The sequence below is a fragment of the Cynoglossus semilaevis genome, chromosome 14 (genome assembly GCF_000523025.1).
Source record: "Cynoglossus semilaevis isolate Cse_v1.0 chromosome 14, Cse_v1.0, whole genome shotgun sequence".
Classification (NCBI taxonomy): Eukaryota; Metazoa; Chordata; class Actinopteri; order Pleuronectiformes; family Cynoglossidae; genus Cynoglossus; species Cynoglossus semilaevis.
The window spans coordinates 18,562,317-18,581,507 of NC_024320.1; the positions used below are offsets into that span (position 1 = coordinate 18,562,317).

A 19,191-nucleotide genomic window follows, 5' to 3' on the forward strand; every position below is an offset into this window, starting at 1 on the left:
ACAGTGAGCTTTTGTTGTGTGAGACGGCACCACAGAGCCGCTGCTCTTATCTGTCGGTATGCGAAACCTCGCAGGCTCATGCGTACACACGGGCCAACACATGACCTTGCACAGAACAGCTTTGTGAACGGAAGCGTCAGTGATCACATATCAGACCAACTTTCGCTTCAGCCAACGCAGAGAGACATGAAAACATTACCTGATCCTTCTCGGGTTTGTCAGAGAAGTCACTCAGGCTGTTGGAGGTGAGGTTTCGATGGGCGGTTGACGGACTCCCTGCAGTAAGGTGAGAGGGGTAAGGATCAGTGAAGCCAAGCATGACTTTAAATGAAAAAATGTCTTCTCTAAAAGGAAGATTAAAAAAAGAAAGAAAGAAGAACTTGAAGAAAGCCAAAAGATTAAGGCTGAGCTGGAGGACATGGCATTCATCCCAGTCACATGATGGAAAATAAAAAGTAAGCGTCCGAATTAGTACATCTACCTGCTGTACCTACTTTGGGTCATAACATGCTGTGATAATCACTGCTACAATCAACGGTGGATTACATGAAAGGATTCTTAGTATTTAACATGTGTTAAAATATCAAATTCTGTCATTTTTATCTGTATTAATTTCACTGTAACAACCACGCCCTCTTTTCCATATCATTAATCGTTAACTTTAGAAGCGCTTTTGCACACGGCCGCAGTCATTTCCTGTGAACTATGTTAATGTTTATGTTTTTACAGATAAACACGGGTTAGCCAAAAAGCTCCAAGGCAAAATGAAAAAACAAAAAAAAAAAAAACAAACTTTAAAATAGCTCCAATTTAAGTCTTTACACTTTCAATCAAATGTCTTTCTTCTTTCACACCAGGTCACAACCTGTTTCCTCAACTCTTCTTCCTTTAACGTTTTCTTTCAGTGTTTGGCAGGAAAACAGTTAAAAACATCAGAAAGCTCGACACCTGACTCTGACATAAAGATAAAACTTGTCAAAGCTGTTGGAGACACTAATGAGGCGTGTCCAAAACTGTTTCTGTTATTAAAATCTGTCATCTGTCTTTGAAGGTTTTGACCTTCCTTAATAAGGAAATGAAATAAAGAATATAAATAAGACTATTGATGATGTCATCTCCTGCGTTAATGAAAGTCTGCGACATAAGGTCCCAGAAGGAAGGAGTTACATTTTCTAAATTTAAATTAAACTTTTTTTCCCCCCCAATGGGTAGTAAAGTTGGCTTACATCCAGAGGGTTGTGGGTTCCATTTTTATACAAATCAGAATATATATTAATTAGAAATGTCTATCAATAACATCACATCCTCAATGAAACTCTTATATTTCCTTTTGCTCTACAGCAGCCGTTCATTTTAAGGCCTGACTCTCCGTGCTGTGACCTCACTCACAGAGGTGTCCCATGCTGGAGCTCCTCATGGCTTCACAGAGTTCCTCTGAGTCGTGTGGGTTTAAATAGGACACAGGGTGCTCTGGGGGGATGCGTGCTTTGGCAGCCCAGATAGAAGAAACCAGAGGCAGCACAGACCCACAGAGAAGGAAGGAAGGAAGGGAAAAAAAGGAGAAAATTAAACAGAAAAAGAGCATAAACTGAGAAAAGACGAGGAAGAAAAGTCAGAAGAGGCCAGTGAGTGTTTGAAGAGTGGAGTTGAGATGGATTAGGGTTTCATCTTCTCATTACCATTCTCCGGGTAAGAAAAGAGTTTGCTTGCGCTGGAAACGCTTTTGCCAATGTCTGCCAGGGAACGCAAGTTGGATTTCTTGGTCTGATGGCGATGCTTCCTCAGCAGGGTGTAGGTCAGCTTCTCCTTCTGCTCTGCCTTCAGCTGACCCGACTCAAGGTGCCTGTCAGTGATCATCTCTGTCCAGAGGGACGGGTCAGAAACAACAACACAACCTCAGCGACCGTGCACGTGTTCTTAGGCTTTCGGAAAAACGGCATCACAAACCACGCTTACCGACGACCTGCGGCAGAGTGGACGCCTCCAGGTCCAGCATGATGGTTCCCTTCTCGATGCAGGCTTTGAGTTCCATCAGACTGTGCAAGGACAGCGTGGCCACGTGAGGCTTACTCCAGCGCTCACCTCCTTTCTCCACCTTCTCCTCAAACTTGATCCACCTGGGGAGAGAAGGAAAGGCATTTTCTGTACCGACCTTGAGGGGCAGCATTGAGCTGGGTTCAACCAAACGTAAAATCTCCCTATGAGGGTGTATGTGGGTATTATTATACAGGCGTCTTGAAGGTCACTGCGTAGTATAAATATGTGTACTTGACAATGGCTTCATATGTTTAAGAACAAATAAGGGCCGCTACCAAAAGACAGATGAAATGGTTTCTGTCTTTACTGAAACAGCGTTTGTGTTTGAAGTGGTCACAGTTCAAGGAAGGATACGGGAAGCAGAGTGGCATAGACAGACGACAGTGGAGTCTCTTCACCACAGGTGGAAAAGTGTGCAGCTAAACAGCAGATGATGAATGCAATTTTCAAAGAAAAAAATAAATACAGTATATATAAGAAATATATTTACAGGGTTGTGGAAACCGTTATGAGCTCAAACTTTAGTTTTTAAAGTGCCTGGTCAACAAATGTACACTGTATGTGAACTGTACACTTTCAATACTAGATACCTTAAAGTGAAATAAAACTGAATTTCTCTAAAGATTCAGCGCAGTAATTAGATGCTGGTTTGTTGGACTTGGACTCAGATCAGGTGGACGCCCTGGTCTTTTGTTTGACTCAGATCAGGTGGACGCCCTGGTCTAGACCTTTAGAAAATACAAGACATTCTAGAATATCACCTGTCCTGCACAGGTTTCAGGTCAGAGCCGTGTTGGTGCTGCAGAAACTCTAATCTCACAGTTAAGACAGAGGAGAAGGATTCTTTTTTTTAATAATAAAGCCTCTTATGGTGCTAACACAAAGAGCCATTCTCTGCAGGCCTCAGGATGGGCTTTACTCTGGGGATAGAGTGTCCCTCTGGCCATGGTCCACAGGCCTGTGACCAGCCGTCTTAGTGTGTGTGTGTGTGTGGGGGGGAGTTGGTTTACCTTTTTATTTGTCCAAGTATTTCTGCTCTAGAACTGATTTTAAAATGCAGGTTGTTGTAAAGACGTGGTAGCCTGCGTGCTTTGACTCTGACCTCCTCTGAGGAAAGGACTTGTTTTTGTGTCTGCCTGTGTGTGTGTGTGTGTGTGTGTGTGTGTGTGTGTGTTCTCAATCATTCCTCTGTCTGTCTCACAATTAACTGACTGTCTATAAAAGTATGGTAGAGGTAAACAATAATTTTCTGGAGAAATATCTCCTTAGTTCCCGGGAAGGAATTTCTTTTCCGGATCAATACAGCGATTCACAGAAAGATGAATCCTCTGAAGTTAATGCCACCTTTGATCACAACCTTTCTTGACCCGACGCAGATCAGACATAAAGACACGGTGGTCACGTTTACAGTCTGTATTTAACTGCAGCCTGTGCACGGTGCACTACAAGGTAATTCATCACTCATTGCCCACAATGCAACTCAACTGCCAACAGTTTAGTAGGAGTTTTAAATATGCTTTGCCAACAGCACGGACACGGAGAAACCAACATACTTTTAAAGCACCATAAAAATGAGTCATTTTACTTGAGTGAGCTTCACTCCCACTCTCAACAAACATCACCACAGGCAGGTCAGACCATATCTTACACAGCTCTGCCTCAGGCAGCTACAAAAAAAAAAAAAACGCTCTATGTCCTTTACCTTAAACGAGGATCTGGTGGACAAATGATGTAAAAAGACAGAGTTACATTTTTACTTCTGGGATTCAACAGGACGTCCAGATTACTGTAATACTGGTATTCCTATGATTATTATGGGCAACAGTGGCGCAATGGTAGGACCCCTGCCTGCCACCAGGAGGCTGCAGGTCAGATTCTAGCCTAGGTTAAAACCTAGTTTGGTACAGAGACATGATAGGTGAGGCGGGACAAACAGTAGGAAATGTGATGATGTCACAACTGCACTTTTTTTCTCTTTTTGAACTTTGTGTTGTTTGATGTTATTGATTTGGATTCATTAGAGATAACAACAAGTTTCATTTATAATTTGTGGAAATTGTATTTGGGTGGATGGGGAGGTGAAGTGTGGCTTGATCAACCACTTGTTTAAAGTGGAAAAAGACCGAGAAACGTTTGAGAACCACTGTGTTAAAGAGGGATTCATTAGTTGTATTATTATAATACTGCAATACTGTTACTATTACTACAGTATTATTTAGGTTTGTCTCTCTTTCGGCGATGCTAATTTAAACCTACATTTTAAATGTGATTTATCATGCAGTGCTGCACAGGAAGTCAAATTGGCCCAGGAAGTCAGATCAGTGTGAGTGATGTATGAAAACAATGTGAGTGACTGTGAACAAGTTCAGCTCAGAAGCTCCAGTGACTCGCCTCTCGACTCGTGAGTCAACTGTAACTGTTACTGTTACGTGTTTACTGTAACCTCAGTTTTTGCGGTAGCCACAGAGTTTGTCCTTTGTCCCAGCAGCACAGGGCAGCTACCGCTCTGAGATCTTAGATAAGACTGGGAGTTCACTGCAGCACCGCCTGTTTCCCTTCACACACTTATGTGATTGTTCACGAGTGGATTGTGTTGCACAGAAAATGGGAGGCAGGACAACTTGACGAAAACTGTCAAAAAAAAAAAAGTGAAAAAAACAAACGTGTCTCCAACCTGGCCGTCTCCTTCCACTCCATCTCCTGCCCGTCCACAGACAGCAGCTCGTCCAGCTCCGTGAAGAGTTGTGGGGGTGGCGGACCATCGTCCTCCTCTCCCAGCATAAACTTGATCCTGTCAGCTGTAGAAACTGGGGACATAACCATATAATAATGTATTAGGATACAACACATCTGCCTTGTCCACCTTTAACAGACATCATGTACAGCTACAACTTGTCAGCTAATGAAAAACGTAGAGCTGATGAAGATTTCTATCCATTTTGATCCAAATCTGATAAGGGGTTAATCAGGGTGTCAAACTCATTTTGGTTCATGAGCTGCATATAATATGGGCCGGTATTGGCCCAAGGGCCACATGTTTGACACCCCTGACATAAATAGTGATGAAAAAACACAATGATGTACAACATGTACAAGTGTATGTACACACACGCGCACACACACTGTCCACATGATCAGGTTACCACTAATTAACTAGTGATAGAAACAGAGGCCCGTGTGTGTGTGAGGTACAACTGTTGAAGCTGCAGAGAGGATCTACTTGTACTGGATATTTGTCTGTAAACCCAAGAGCCTGTTTGGGACAAACCGACAACTTTACACGTTTGTTTTGGCCATAATCATCTACAAAGGGTGTAAAAACAGACCCCACATACAGTATGACTGATGTGTGTTTAATATATGAACCCATGACGTACTGCATGTGCTGGTAGTCGGGCAGGATGGTCCCATTATAACGGACAAGGAAAAACCTTTCTGAAAACACTGCACTTTTACTTCCTCCTCGGTTCGTTTGCTGACATGACAGCTTTGATGACCGTCAGTCAACGTTCGCCTTCCTCTTATGTGGCTTTGTAGAATTCCCCGCGTTTACAAAAAGCACTGATCCAGACACAGTCACTGAACGATAGGGAGAGCCTCAGAGCTAACGAACCACATATAAGTAACTGGTTGGGAATGCATTATAAATTAATCTGACTTCCTCTCTACAGCCACAGGATGGCCATTTATCCTTGCTTTAACACATGGGTGCGTGATTTACACAAACTGCTGGGAAAAGGTTTTCGAGAACCTTTTTAGTTTTAATTATTATCTAAAGGCCCAGCATGCATTTGTGGAGGTTTCATCTTCTGATCGCATCAGACCAGCTGCACTGAGAGCAAGGCAGTAACTAAGTCTACGGTTGAAAGCTGACATCGTTGTGTTATCTGTCATTCTGTTCGAGTAAAAAAAGTAAAAAATATATTTATAAAAATAGTTAGGTCCCAATCATGATTTAATCATTATTCAGACATTTTAATGCTTGACAGCCCCATTTTGTTACCAGGGTTGTGCGACGGTGAGATAACAGCGAGGTTAAGCAGCATACGACACGACGGGTTATTTCTGCAGCTTTCTCTCCATCAACTGCCGACGTCAGGTCAGTGCCTGAGCTACGTAACAGCCTGTGTAACCCTTTAATCCAGACAGAGCACCTGAGCTTTATTTAGAGAGCTTGTCTTTAAAAATAGTGTAGCTCAAACTGCTCTGCTGTCACCAGAAAAATTAGCACAACTGCTTAGCAGAAGCAAAAGTTTAACATCAATGCCCTGGAGAAAAGAAGAATCTGCATCACAGACGTCACGCGGTCTATTTATAGAGCAATGAGCCGTGTATGGGCTATAGAACAATACAAACAGGGAGTCTTTACCAGCTGACCTCTCTGTTATTGGTCACTTTTAGTTTGTGATTCATTTGCAAAATCTGAATTTTGGCAACAACTGCTGACGCCATAATGTGCAGCAAACAATCCCTTCTTAAGGCGAACGGGAAGTGTTATCAATGAAAACCAAGCTTCTGTTGTGGTTGTACATAAACGTACGTGGGCAGTGACACAGCGTTCGACTGAATCAAAAGGATTACGGATATATGAAAGAAAAAGAAAGAAAGAAGAAAAAAAACCCAAACAAGGAAAGAGACCAAGGAATACAGGCCTGTATTTTGGGTGCCAGTTTTTGATGTCAAGTGCACGCAAGTCGGCAGTATCGTCAGGAAAAGTCCAATATCCAGAGTTAAGGAATTCCATAAAGGGAGTCAGGGGATTTCGAGACATATTGGAAGAGGAGGCAGCAGCATGTTCTCTTATTAAAAAATAAAAGACATTTGCTTCAGGCCGACGGCTCACAGGAAGGGAAGTGTCTGTCTCAGTCTGCTCCAGTTTCACAGACAGGAGCCTCTCTGTAAACCTCCTTAACATGGAGCTCACAGCCTACACACAGACACTCTGGGATGTTTTTCCAACAGGTCAATGCATGCAGGTTCCTTATTTATTGGTCGAATCAATCATCTGGATCAATGTGACATTTTCATCTCTATGCAGATGACAAAGTCATTTACTGCAGAAAGCCTTTGTTGCTGCCCAGCACACCAGACTTTGTCAATCTCAATCAACAATTTGCTCCATTTACAAACTGCAAAAGGAGAAGTTTATGAAGATGCTGAAGTTCAAGCTGGTTGTTGCTGCTACTTTTTTTTGCTAGAGATAGATAACAGAGAATGAGGTGAGAGTCAATAGTAAAGGCCAGTTGTCCTTTTAGGAAACAACACTGTTGTTATTCCACATGTTATTAATGCTAAAGGTAGTGCCTAAGGGTTAAAAGGTCGTGTAGATGAAGAAATAATTTCCCACCTTGGTTTTCGTGATGGTACATAACTTTTGACTCACTACATTTTTTGCCCATGATTGGATGTAAACAGTGAAATGCCTCATTTATTTGCTGTAATCTTTGACTCACCCTTTCTTGACAAGTTTTTATTGCTTCCTTAATGTGCAGCCTTGGTAATAAAAGCTGTTACAACTGAATTCTTACTTCGCCTCTGGCCCCAGTGTTGCAGACATCCATCACTACATTTGCTGATGTTTAACTTATTGGAAAATATCCTGTCCATATTAAATATAATTTCCAAGTGCATTTCTGTATCACAGAATTATTTCAGACTGTTTCCCACCTGTGTCCACCAGTTTAATTCTAAATTCTAAAACTGAATTATTATTAAAATAGCTTAATGGGAAGTCAGACTGTTTTCCACCTGTGTCCACCAGTTTAAATCTAAATTCTAAAACTGGATTATTATTAAAATAGCTTAATGGGAAGTCCATTTTTACAAATATCCAAATGCAGTTTGACTTTTAAACTTCCATGAAGTCTACAATTGGTTCATTTCCATGGAATACCGTGTGGTGAAACCACTTTCTGGAATGACAAAGAAGCTTTAGTAAAATACATGAGTGGAGCAGTGACCGTGACAGGTTCTGGGGATCATTTAGAGAAGAGATTAATAAGAGCAAATCTTATCCTTGTCCTCACTCCTTATCTTATCAAGTACCCTCAGATGAATAAGAACGCCGGCTAGTTTTCACCTGAGGACAATGTGCAACATGGAGGATTACAGTGTCAGATGAATTAGCAGCATGAGAGAGACTAGTCCAGTGCTGATTTGCAAAGTGGACACGGTGAAGGCACAACGAGGTGGGTGCAGTGGGTAAATGAAATCAGTGAAGACCAAAATGTCCAAGAGTAAAAATGTTGTGTCTGGTTGAGTTTTTTTTTTGGTTTTTTTTGTTTTATGTTTTATTTTATCCAGTATTTATTTCAATTTTATTTATTATGTATTTTACTGTATACTTTTATATATGCTTGATATATATTTATTTGATGTATTTTTGTACTGTTCTTTTCATCGTTTCTTGTACCTTATGCCCCAGATCTTCCAGATTTGTATCAACAAACGCTGAGCTTACATTCAACACCAGGCTATTTTTCACACAAGAACGCCAGCTCCAAGCTTCAATAATTGGCGTTTGCTGTTCGTATGAGGAATGCGGTGGGAGAGAGGGAGATCAGACAGACGCACCACAGCAGCAGAATGTCCCAGGCATCTAGGTGAGGTGTAGCACATGAAGGAAAACCACCTAGAGCCGTGGCTGCACACCGAAAGCCACATTGAAGCCCATATCAGTACACAAACACGGCCCCTCCAAAATGACTCCAGTGGACTCCAGTGCTCATCTAAGAATAACAACTGGACTCCAGTGCTCATCTAAGAATAACCTTCCTTACCTCTTCAACGACTGATTCATGACATCGTGTCACCGTTAAAGTCACTCTGCCGTTAAACTCTGAAAAAGGTATTCAATAACGTCTCATTTGAATGTTTTTGTATTAAATAATTCTAACTTCAATTAAACAATTACAGAGTATTTTTGTCTTCTTAGAAGAGAAACCAATTCCTCTAAAAGGAGGAGCTGCATTTGTGTTGGCAGTTTTATTAAATTAGATTACTAAATCTTTTCCATCTCCACCCATACTCCCTAACTTTATCTCCAAACTGCTCCACCTTAACTCCATCATAGCAGGTCTCACTACTGCTGCTGTTGTTACACTTCTGTCATGAAACACGTCTCCATCCACTGCACTCACAGAGCACGGTCTGACAGGGAGAAGCTGAAGGTGAAGCCTCCAGAAACACATGAAAACACTTCCCAGCAGTGTGTATAAATACAATTTGTACAGACTGTATAACGGACAGACAAATCAACACGGAGCGCAGCCCGGGATCAAACTCCTGACATTTTGGTTTTTAACGATGGCCTAAACAACCTTACGAGGCACAGACAATTAAGTATTTTAAGAGTTAAGAGTTGTTTTTTGTTCAACCTGGATAACGACAGAAAAGAGAGTTGTTTTTGTTCAACCTGGATAACGACAGAAAGAACAACATTCTCCCACCTTTTTTCCGATACTTGTGAAGCCACATGCGGAACATTAAGCTTTCGTCATTTTCAGTATGATAGGTTCTCCGATGCATTTTTGAATCTCTGTTGATCTACCCTGCAGTTAAGGGGAGTTCGTAACTGGGTCTGAGGTTGTTTATATTTACGCAGCGCCTAGTGTGGTTTAGCAAGTTTACTCTTTCTGCATATACTTTACATCGAAACCAAAATACATTTAGTCATCGCTAAAGATACCTCCCGAGCTTTTGAGCCTGTGTTTGAAGGATCTGCTTTGTCTACTACTGTACTATACTATTCTTTACCAGGCTAAATGAATGTTGTGGTAAACACATGTACTCAGAGTGGGGAGGAATACTCACACGCTCTCTCCAGACTATTTTAATACCATAATGTTCACCTGCAGTACACACTGGTAAAGGCCTAAATTAAACTGTAAACCTCCCATTGTGCCAATTTGCTAACTCTGACATTTTAGGTGGATTCCACCACAGGGGTATTTTCAGGTTTTAACGGACTGTGATGTTACACCGTTGAATACACAAATAAACATCCAATGGCAGAGACATGAAGCACCCTGCACAACAAATGCCTCATACGGTGAAAACTGATACTGAAGCAGTGCTTCTCAAAGTGTGGGGCGGGACCCACTGGTAAGGGATGTGGACATGACAGGTGGAGCAGGAAATATTCACGGTTGACTGTTTGTGATGTGATGATGGGAACTTTTTGAACTTTGTGTTATTTGATGTTACTGTGTTTGATTCATTATAAAATAAGTTAGTTTATTACATTTGAAATGTCATTTGTCAAGAACCACTGGACTAGAGGCTGATTGCAGCCTGCACAGCACACACATATGGACATATGGCCTCAGCTGACCTATATCTAAAGACTCCTCTGGAGTCGTAATGCCTCCGCTCTGGAAAATCATCTTAGGATTAATGCTTTTGCCATACATTTTTCCTAAGCTTCAGTACAAGGAAGGACATCTGGTGGGGGTTTTTCTGTAGCAGGAAGAAAAACTAGGAACAATGTCAATGTTCACATCTGTATCCAATTTGTGCAGCAAATCTACCAAACTTGACTACAAACTGTAGTCAAGTTATCTACAAACTGACTTTTTTTATTATTATTATTATTTCCACATTGCTGCACTGAAAATGTAATTAATTGTCGACAACTGTTTATTCCTCCCTCTGCAGCGACGACAACTGTTTATTCCTCCCTCTGCAGGTTTTTAGCTGGTGAGAAATACTGTATTTCCCTCAAAGTACCTTTCCACATCTGTTAAGGTGACAGTTAATACCCCTCCTGTGTTTACTTCACACACTCCAAACCCAAACCAGTGTCATTTTCAGATTAGCGTTCAACCTGTTTCCATTCATTTGCTCCATCAAATCTCTGGAGTCTGGTGGAGGTTTCTTCCTGATCATTTCTCTTGTCACGCTACACACAGGCCTCCCTGCTCCATTTGACAGACCGCCTTCCTCACTACGGAAGCTCTTGTATATGTGTATCCTGCAGCCTGCAGCTTGTGATTCAAGTGCTGCTGGACCTGAACCCACATCTCAAGAGAGATTGATATGTTAATAATGGAGCTTTTTTTTTTTTTTTTTTAAATCAGCTACATGATTTGTTACCCCAACTACAACTGTACAATTTGAAAATCAGGACTCACTGAGAGGCTTGAGGATGCTTGTAGAGACGTCATCTGTGGTCTCTCCATCCGACCTGTTTCCTTCCGCGTTCTGATCCACTCGCTCCCGCTTGTCCTTGTGACTCGACTTGCGCCTGTGTCTTCTGCGGCGGTGGTAACTCTTTGGAACATGCACTCCAATGTATACAGTGTGGTGACCTAGCGCAGGACACAGGCAATTGAGGTTGATAAGCACTCGAATAATAAGAAAACAAAAACACTAACTCCAGGATGACCCTTACGCCAAAGTTTATACAGGAAATGACTTAATCTTTCCAGGAAGTAATTACAGAAAAAACAACATGTTCCCGATTAAAACCGAGTGACCAGGTTATGTTAAAATAAGCAAAATATACTTTGTTTTTCACATATTTCAACATACAAATATACTGTATGTCTACTTCACCACACGTCACATATTTAATTTGTAATGCATAAGTGAAAATAATCTTTAGAAACAGCAATCGGAATTACGTGAAATATATATATAGAAATATATATGCAGACATATATACTTATATCATCTGTGCATATATAGTATTTATACACATATTTACATATACCAGTTACATATATGCGTGTGTTTTTGTAAAACTGATAAAAGCTGAATTCCTTAGCTAAACCATCAAATACGCATTAGTATTTCTTTGGAAATATTTATTTTAGATAATCTCTGCAGCATTTTGTGAACGCAGCTACTGGACTGAATAGAGTCAAACGTCTTGAAATGGGGCCCAATTTTTACTTGTGGTTTCTTTCCTTCACCGGTAAGTGTTACTTTGCGAAACATGTCACTGAGTCTAAGTGAAAGTAGGCGTCTCCAGGTGAATTCCTCTGTGGCCTCAACAGTGCACAGGGTTAGAACACTGTCACAGACACGTTTGACATGTATATGATTTGCAGCAAAGAGAGAAAAACAAAACTTCACACTAGAGTACGAGAAGGAAACGCGGTGAGGCACCTAGTGTTTCGTCACGTTGTCTGGAAAACAAAATGAGTCACAACATGCCAGAAGAATGCCTTTACCTTCTACTTCCTCTTCGTCACAGACGTGTTTGACGAAGGTTGCTCCTCTGTCCACGACCGCTTCATCCTCCACTCTACAAAACAGAAAAAAAATTAAAAATGAGGCCATGAATCTTATTTACAGTCCAACAGTCGTATTTAATATTAAATAAAAACAACCAGAGATGGCTGCCTGTCACTGACAGGAAGAGGAATTGTTTGTGGTGCAAAACAAACAATAGTAGCCTGCAGCAAAACAGGTGCATCAGACATATCTTCAAGATTTGTTTTTATTTATGGGTTACTGACACACACAGTAACCCTGAATCCTAACAGTGTCTTCAAGTACAGGCATCACTGTTTTATGTAAAGTCATTATGTAAAATGTTGTCCAGAAGAGATGTTGGAAACAAACTAGCTGTGTGCGTTCTCCACACATGTACTTCCATCATGTAAAAATGGTCACTTGATCCGCAGAGACTCGACCGTTGTAGTTGTTAAACCTAATTTCCAAACATGCTAAATGTGGCTCTTGGACAGATCAGCTTCCATCCAAGCCATTTAACCCAACAGACTGTAGGTCTACAGCCTTCAACAAAGACACTGATGCTAGCTAAGCTTGTTTCCTATGCTTCTTTTTAGTATTTCGTTAATCATAAGGAAAATTATCATCTTTTTTAGATAAATGAAATGGTCATTTCCACATCAGTAAACATCGTACTTCAAGGTCCTCTTGACCAGTCGTCCCTAAACCTTGGGTTGCCACAGGTTGATGACACTTGGATATAGGTCATGTGACACAAGAGTCAGAAATCACCAACATGATCCTAAGGACCAATTTAAAAAAGTGAATAAATGAACCGTAACAGTGAGATTGTTTTCGGTTGACTCCATTTTCCTCATCCCTGTTTAGACAGACACTCTAGATTTCTTTTCTCCGTTCACACAAATCTTATTTCTTAGACTTTTGGACGTCACTGGACTTTCAAGAACAGCCATCAAATCTGCAGCAGCTCGTGTACTTTAAAGTACTGTAGTAGGCTGGACTCCAACACTCGAACTTAGTTGTCTTGGCAAGGACCACATGAACACGCAACAGGTTTGAAACCACCCAAGATTTGTAATATTCTCTACAAAAACTCAGGGGATTCCAGAATATAGTAACCCCCTTGCTCCGCCTACGGGTCAGAACTTTATAAATCAAAAGTGTCTTGATTCTATTTCAACATTCAGACATAAATAATGAGAAACTTATTATTTGCAGCTATGCTCATAATGCAATTTTACGTCAAGTTATTGCAGATAAGATCCTAAACAGCCAACTCTATCATTACTTTAGCTACTAAATGACAGGAAGAAAATAAAATATTAATCCTGTGTCAAAGCTTTTATTTATAATCTCTAATTAAATCATCTTTAGCAGATGACGGCAACGCCAGTTCTTCAAGTTCACACACGTGACTTCAAGGTCCCGGCATTAGACGGCCTGACCTGGAGTTACACTTTAAGACTCCAGAGTTTTATCTTCGTATGCACAGGACACAGGAGAGATGTTGTAGCTGTTTTATCCATCTTACTTCACCAGAAAATTGCAAAAAATTGCAATGTGTTTAATGGGAATGTGTAGACAGGTTTAATCCCATCCTTATCAGGAACATTTCTGCTATAACAAACCAAGAGAGTGACACAGAAATCTAATGATTATCATGTGTGATCGACTGATGATGAAGAAACAAGAAGGTCTGCACACAAGGTCAAACCATTCCATCCAGAACATTCCATGGTGGGAGCGTGTCAGAGTCAAATTAGGAACTCATTTGTCCTGGCTAATCTGAGAGATCTGTTCATTTAAAAAAAAAATCGTTATCATACAAGAAAGCATAAATATTTAATTTAGAAGGAGAATGAAGGATGTTAACAAACATCCGCTACTTCCACTTGCTGCTCAATATTCCCCAAATGACGAGGACAGCTGCAGACATGAGTGGATGGAAGAGTGTACACAAACCCCTGAATAAACAAAGTCAGGAAGGATAAAACTTGTTGAGCTCCCAGCTCATCTCGACGTCCCCAGTGGAGACACTATCTGGTCATGGAGGAGATAAAGTGCCGCCCGTGATGCTGTTAGCGGCCATACTGCAACAGTGGCCACAGCTCGGAGATCGAATGAGTGATGAAGGGCGGCTGGGCAGAGCTCCAAAAATGTACAAGCTTTACCAAAGAGCTGATTAGGCTTCTTTTGTTGCCCACCGTTTGCTGCAATAACAGGGGTCACATGTACACACAGTGCTGAGGGGAAGGGTCAGTGCCGTCATTTAGCTACAGATTTTTTTTTTTGCACGGTCTGTGCAGCTGGCCTCGCACGTTATCTTTTAATTCTCCTACAGCACAGGACGTACGGAAAACAAGCAGTCGCTTTGAGCGATTGCTTTTGTCACAGTTTCCAACCTGTAAATCACAGTAATGGCCAGTGATAAGATATGAGACACAAAAATTGGGAAAAAATAAGTAGCTTTTTACTAGTTTTTTTTTTAACTTAAATACTGTGTAGACGTAGAACTCAACAATATTTAATACTTTGAAGATTTACCATCACAAAAGTTAAAAACTTTGAAGGTCCATAAGGGTAAATCCAAAACAATTTCAAAAGTAATGTAAACTGAACTGATTGAAAATACCTTATTTGTACTTTATTATTAATTTATAAGTACTCATTTGACTTCTCTCAGGCAGTGTTATCATTTAATCTTCATCTTTGTGGTGAACAGTGTGGTTTTTTTGTTTTGTTTTTTTAAATCAGGGTTTTTTCTGAAATCCGTTACATCAGGTTTGAAGAGGATCCATGAGATAATTTTTTTGTTTTTCAAAAACAAAGCATATGTGAAAAGAAATTATTTCAGTCGTTAGATGAGGCAGAGTAGCAGGTGTTTCGAATCAGAGGAAATGTGGTGCTTTGTCATCCTTATATATATCTATATCTATATCTATATATATATATATATATATATATATATCTATATCTATTTAAATTTGTTTTAGATCTTTTGGACTTGTCCTTATATGTGTATTACATATATGTGTATGGAAAGGTGATGAAAACGTTGATGAAAACACCAGCTAACTCGTGGCCACCCTGAAGGCGATGATGGGCTGGTGTTGCAGGTTTTACTGCCAACTGTAGACAAGACCATTGCCCCGTGGTAATAAATGCAGACATTGAACTGGTTTGTGAGATGGTACGCTGCAAAAAAAAAAATGGTTTAGATCAGAAAATTCAAAGCCACGTGCTCACGTAAAACCCTAACAGCTGGAGGAAAACCAGACATCAAATGTGTTACTTGTTTTTGAAAGCTCAAGACAGATATGATCCGGTGGGGTGAAGGATGTCAGGGTTTGTCTTGATCTATTTCATTTCCTGCTGTGACGTCCATTACCAGATTAATAAAAGAAAAAAGAAAATCAAAGGCAGAGGAGGGTCAGAGGAACGTGTTGCACAGGTCACACAACGGTCAACTACTCCAAGGTTCAGAGCTGAGATAAACCTATCTATGGGTGGAGGATCAGTGATCGGGTCTGTTCACCACATATGTTTGGGACCATCACCGTATGAAAGGCCGTGTACCAAGACTAGTTTACCAACATGGTCAAAAGTTAAAAAATGAACTTCTGGAGATCTGATAAATGCACTTGTCAGCCTGGTCTGAAGGAGCTGTAAACAGTTCAGATTAGATGACCTTGTATAAAGGAACATTTGAACCATTCCGATCTCTCTCGGGTAATAAAGATAATCCAGGCCTTCACTTTAGGCTCACCAAGATTAGACAAGAACAGAAAAAGCGTTTTCTGCTCAGGCCTTCAGATTGCAGGGTAAAACCTTCACATAAACAACATGAGTACAGTGAGTACAGAAGAGCCAACACTGTTTCAGACTGGTGCAGTGATGTTACAATGGTGATTTTCTTATCACAGCCCTGGTGTGTCAACTGAGCATCAAAACCTGAGTGTCAAAACCTGCATCGTTTACAAACTGCACCCAATCATTAAGTTAAATTTACATACGTGTGTATATATACATAGATACACACACATATATATATATATATATATATATAAATATAAATATATACTGGATTATAGGCCAATGAAATGCAAGTATAACACAACCTGCCACATACTCGTCAGGTTTTGTTTCTAAGGTAATGCCTAAATGTAATTAACCTGTCAGTCTTGGAACACTCAGGGAACTTCCTCTGGCCACACTAGACAGGATGAGGAAGAGAATGACATTTAATTGTGCATTGCATCATTTAGCAGCGCACAAAGGGTTATTCAGCATTTCCAATCAACATCCAGTGTAAGACTCATACAAAGAGGAGGGACGGCCATTTCCCCACAGCAAACTGGATTTCACAACCTGTCATATACCATGTAGAGTGCAGTGGAAACTCTAGGTAGGATGTCAATGTTGGTCTATTTAAATTTATAGTTAAAGTATTAGCATGTCAAAGCTAAGATAAATAGCAGGTAAACAGCCCAAAGGTTTGTCACACAAATGTTTTTTTCAAAACCCTAGTTCAAGCCACTTTGAAAACGTCTCCTGTCTCTGTAGAAATCCTGAATAAATCCTGGACTTGCTGACTCACCGACGTAAACCTGGCTAAGTCTACGCCTAATAAATTCCTATGGAGCGTATATTCCTGATCATTGTAAGAGCGGAGTTTTGAAATTCCAGGTGTGAAATTCCTCTCTCAAACATGATGTCATCACATTAAGAGGGAAATTTGAGAAAAATACCAATGAAAATGAAGTGGTAGGTGAATAAGATGAGACATAATCTGACATTCATGGTGGCTGTTTTGAGCCATTTTAAATTATGTGCTAACAAAGTGGAGATAAATACCACGGTTTAATGAAGACTTTTGTCACGTGGCACTTTCGGTCAATACATGGATTCTAAAGATGATTCATTACATCATCATCATCATCATCATCAACATCATCGCCAATACACCACAGCAAATATACGTATGACGCACTGTGACTAGTGTTTGGTACCAGCACAGTCTTCTAGTGGAACTTTGTCTCTGTCTTTGACTAATACATGGATCACTCCTGGTGTGAACTGGCTAAAGGCTAAATGAGATTCAAGCTACTTCATTAAGAGAGAATTGAAGTGATAAGAGAAAACAAAAGTGCTTGTTCAGCACTTTTTGAGTCCCGGAAAGTACACCCTGGACACCAGTCCATCACAGGGGGAAGAGGTGGGCATGGGTATGACACTCACCTTCATACCCATGGTCATTTAAGATTGTCCAATTAACTGTTTTGTATTTGAACAGTGGAAGAACACCATGGAAACTCCATAGAGAAATTGAACCACTAATCTTTTTCCTGTAAGGCAGAGGAAATAACCCCTCTTACACCATGTGGTCAACTCACTGCACATTTACTTATACCTAAATATTAATCAGTGTCGCTAAAAAAAAACCTAAATATTTTCCATATTTAAAATATATGATGGTGGGGGACTTGATAAAAAAAAATATATAATTTATGGAAATACACATGATTCTATAAATGTATCACTACTACAAAAAAAATCAGGCCATAACTGTCTGCTGTTTAAAAATGGTGGCAGATGTCATATATATATACACACATATATACACATACATATGCTGTCGTTGCGCAATAACCAGTGGGAGTGCAGGGTGACGTGTGCCGAGTGTGCACTTTCGGGGTGTCAGTTCAAAGACCATGTGGTCTGAGAAGCCTGGCTTCCACGCAGCGTTGACGCTCGGAAGATTCGAGTCTGTGTCTGACTAATTAAGAGTGACAGGTCTTTGGAAAATGGATTAGCAGCCATTCTCTGCCACCACGGCCGGGACAGTGACTAAGGTGATTCAAGGAGTTTCCCGGTGGGATTGTGGGGGGGTATAAAAACACTGAACACACGGACTGATCGAGCCCAGATGCATGAGTCACTTATTGACGCACAGACACATGGGGGTGGGGGGGAAATCCAACTCCAACAACTGTTGACTTTTAAACTCTAAAACTAAGAATGATTCTTACCTGCTTTGTTTTTATTCAGTTACTCCACCTGGCCAGGAAGTGGGACGTTTCAGTTCAAGCCTGTGCATAAACCGTGAAACTAGTGAAGACACCAGAAACTTACTTGTTTTTGTCGGAAGTCATGGTAGAAAACCTCTTCACAGGTGATCAGCGTGGGGCTCACGGGTCCTTCAGCTTCCTCCAAGAGACAAACGAGCCAAAGTGACGGCGGCTGTCGGCGTAAATAAGACCTTCACCACCTCCAACTGTTGAACTTCTCTACAGGATAAGTGTAACAAAGGAGGAGTCCAGGATTTTGGACCGAAACTTCTTCCCGGGCTTCACTGTCGACCCTCTACAGTTGGGACACTAACACACACACACAGAGTCCATCATCATAACAGCCTGGTCCTGGTCACACACAGTCTCGAAGAAACGACTATTTGTGTGTCCCGCTGGAAGCGTGCGCAGGGACTCAGGGAGCGCAGCGTGTCTTTCTCCATATTTAAAGTGCCATCCCTCCTCCTGAGTGACGACACCGAGGAGAGAGGAGGAGGCAGAGGAGGCGGAGGAGGAGTTGGGGGAGGCAAAGGGCGCAGGAGGTGAGGTAACACTCTAAGTAGTCGACTTTGCTGCCTCCAGTTTGTATCCCTAACAGGTACTTTTTTTTTTTTACTTCTTTTGTTTGAGTTTGCTTGTGCAGGAAGTTCTATTGTGATTTAAAATCTCCTTTACAAGAAAAACCTGCCCAAGTCAGTCAATCAAAAACATACAATTAAACTCTTAAACTTATATAAGAAACAGATTCTAAAACATCGTGGCCTCTAAAAAAAACCCATGTCCCTGTAACCACATTTGTATGATGTCATTAAATGTAGTAATTGACATATATATTAGTAATAGAAAATATATATATTATTTTCTCTTCCAAGCATAAGTAAAAGCC

At 40.8% G+C, this 19,191-nt stretch overlaps 1 protein-coding gene across 1 annotated transcript in view; it reads right to left on the minus strand.

Moving 5' to 3' along the window:
- The window catches only part of LOC103389987 (electrogenic sodium bicarbonate cotransporter 1-like), a 36,821-nt gene extending 18,083 nt beyond the window's left edge, over positions 1 to 18,738 (minus strand). The window contains exons 1-7 of the mRNA XM_008325658.3: positions 18,370 to 18,738; positions 12,213 to 12,286; positions 11,169 to 11,345; positions 4,712 to 4,844; positions 1,957 to 2,117; positions 1,680 to 1,859; positions 200 to 276 (exon numbers count right to left, since the gene is read on the minus strand). Of these exons, the coding sequence (XP_008323880.1) occupies positions 200 to 276; positions 1,680 to 1,859; positions 1,957 to 2,117; positions 4,712 to 4,844; positions 11,169 to 11,345; positions 12,213 to 12,286; positions 18,370 to 18,389 (822 nt within the window). The 5' untranslated portion in view covers positions 18,390 to 18,738. The remainder of the gene's footprint in view (positions 1 to 199; positions 277 to 1,679; positions 1,860 to 1,956; positions 2,118 to 4,711; positions 4,845 to 11,168; positions 11,346 to 12,212; positions 12,287 to 18,369) is intronic.
- Positions 18,739 to 19,191: the final 453 nt, after the last annotated feature.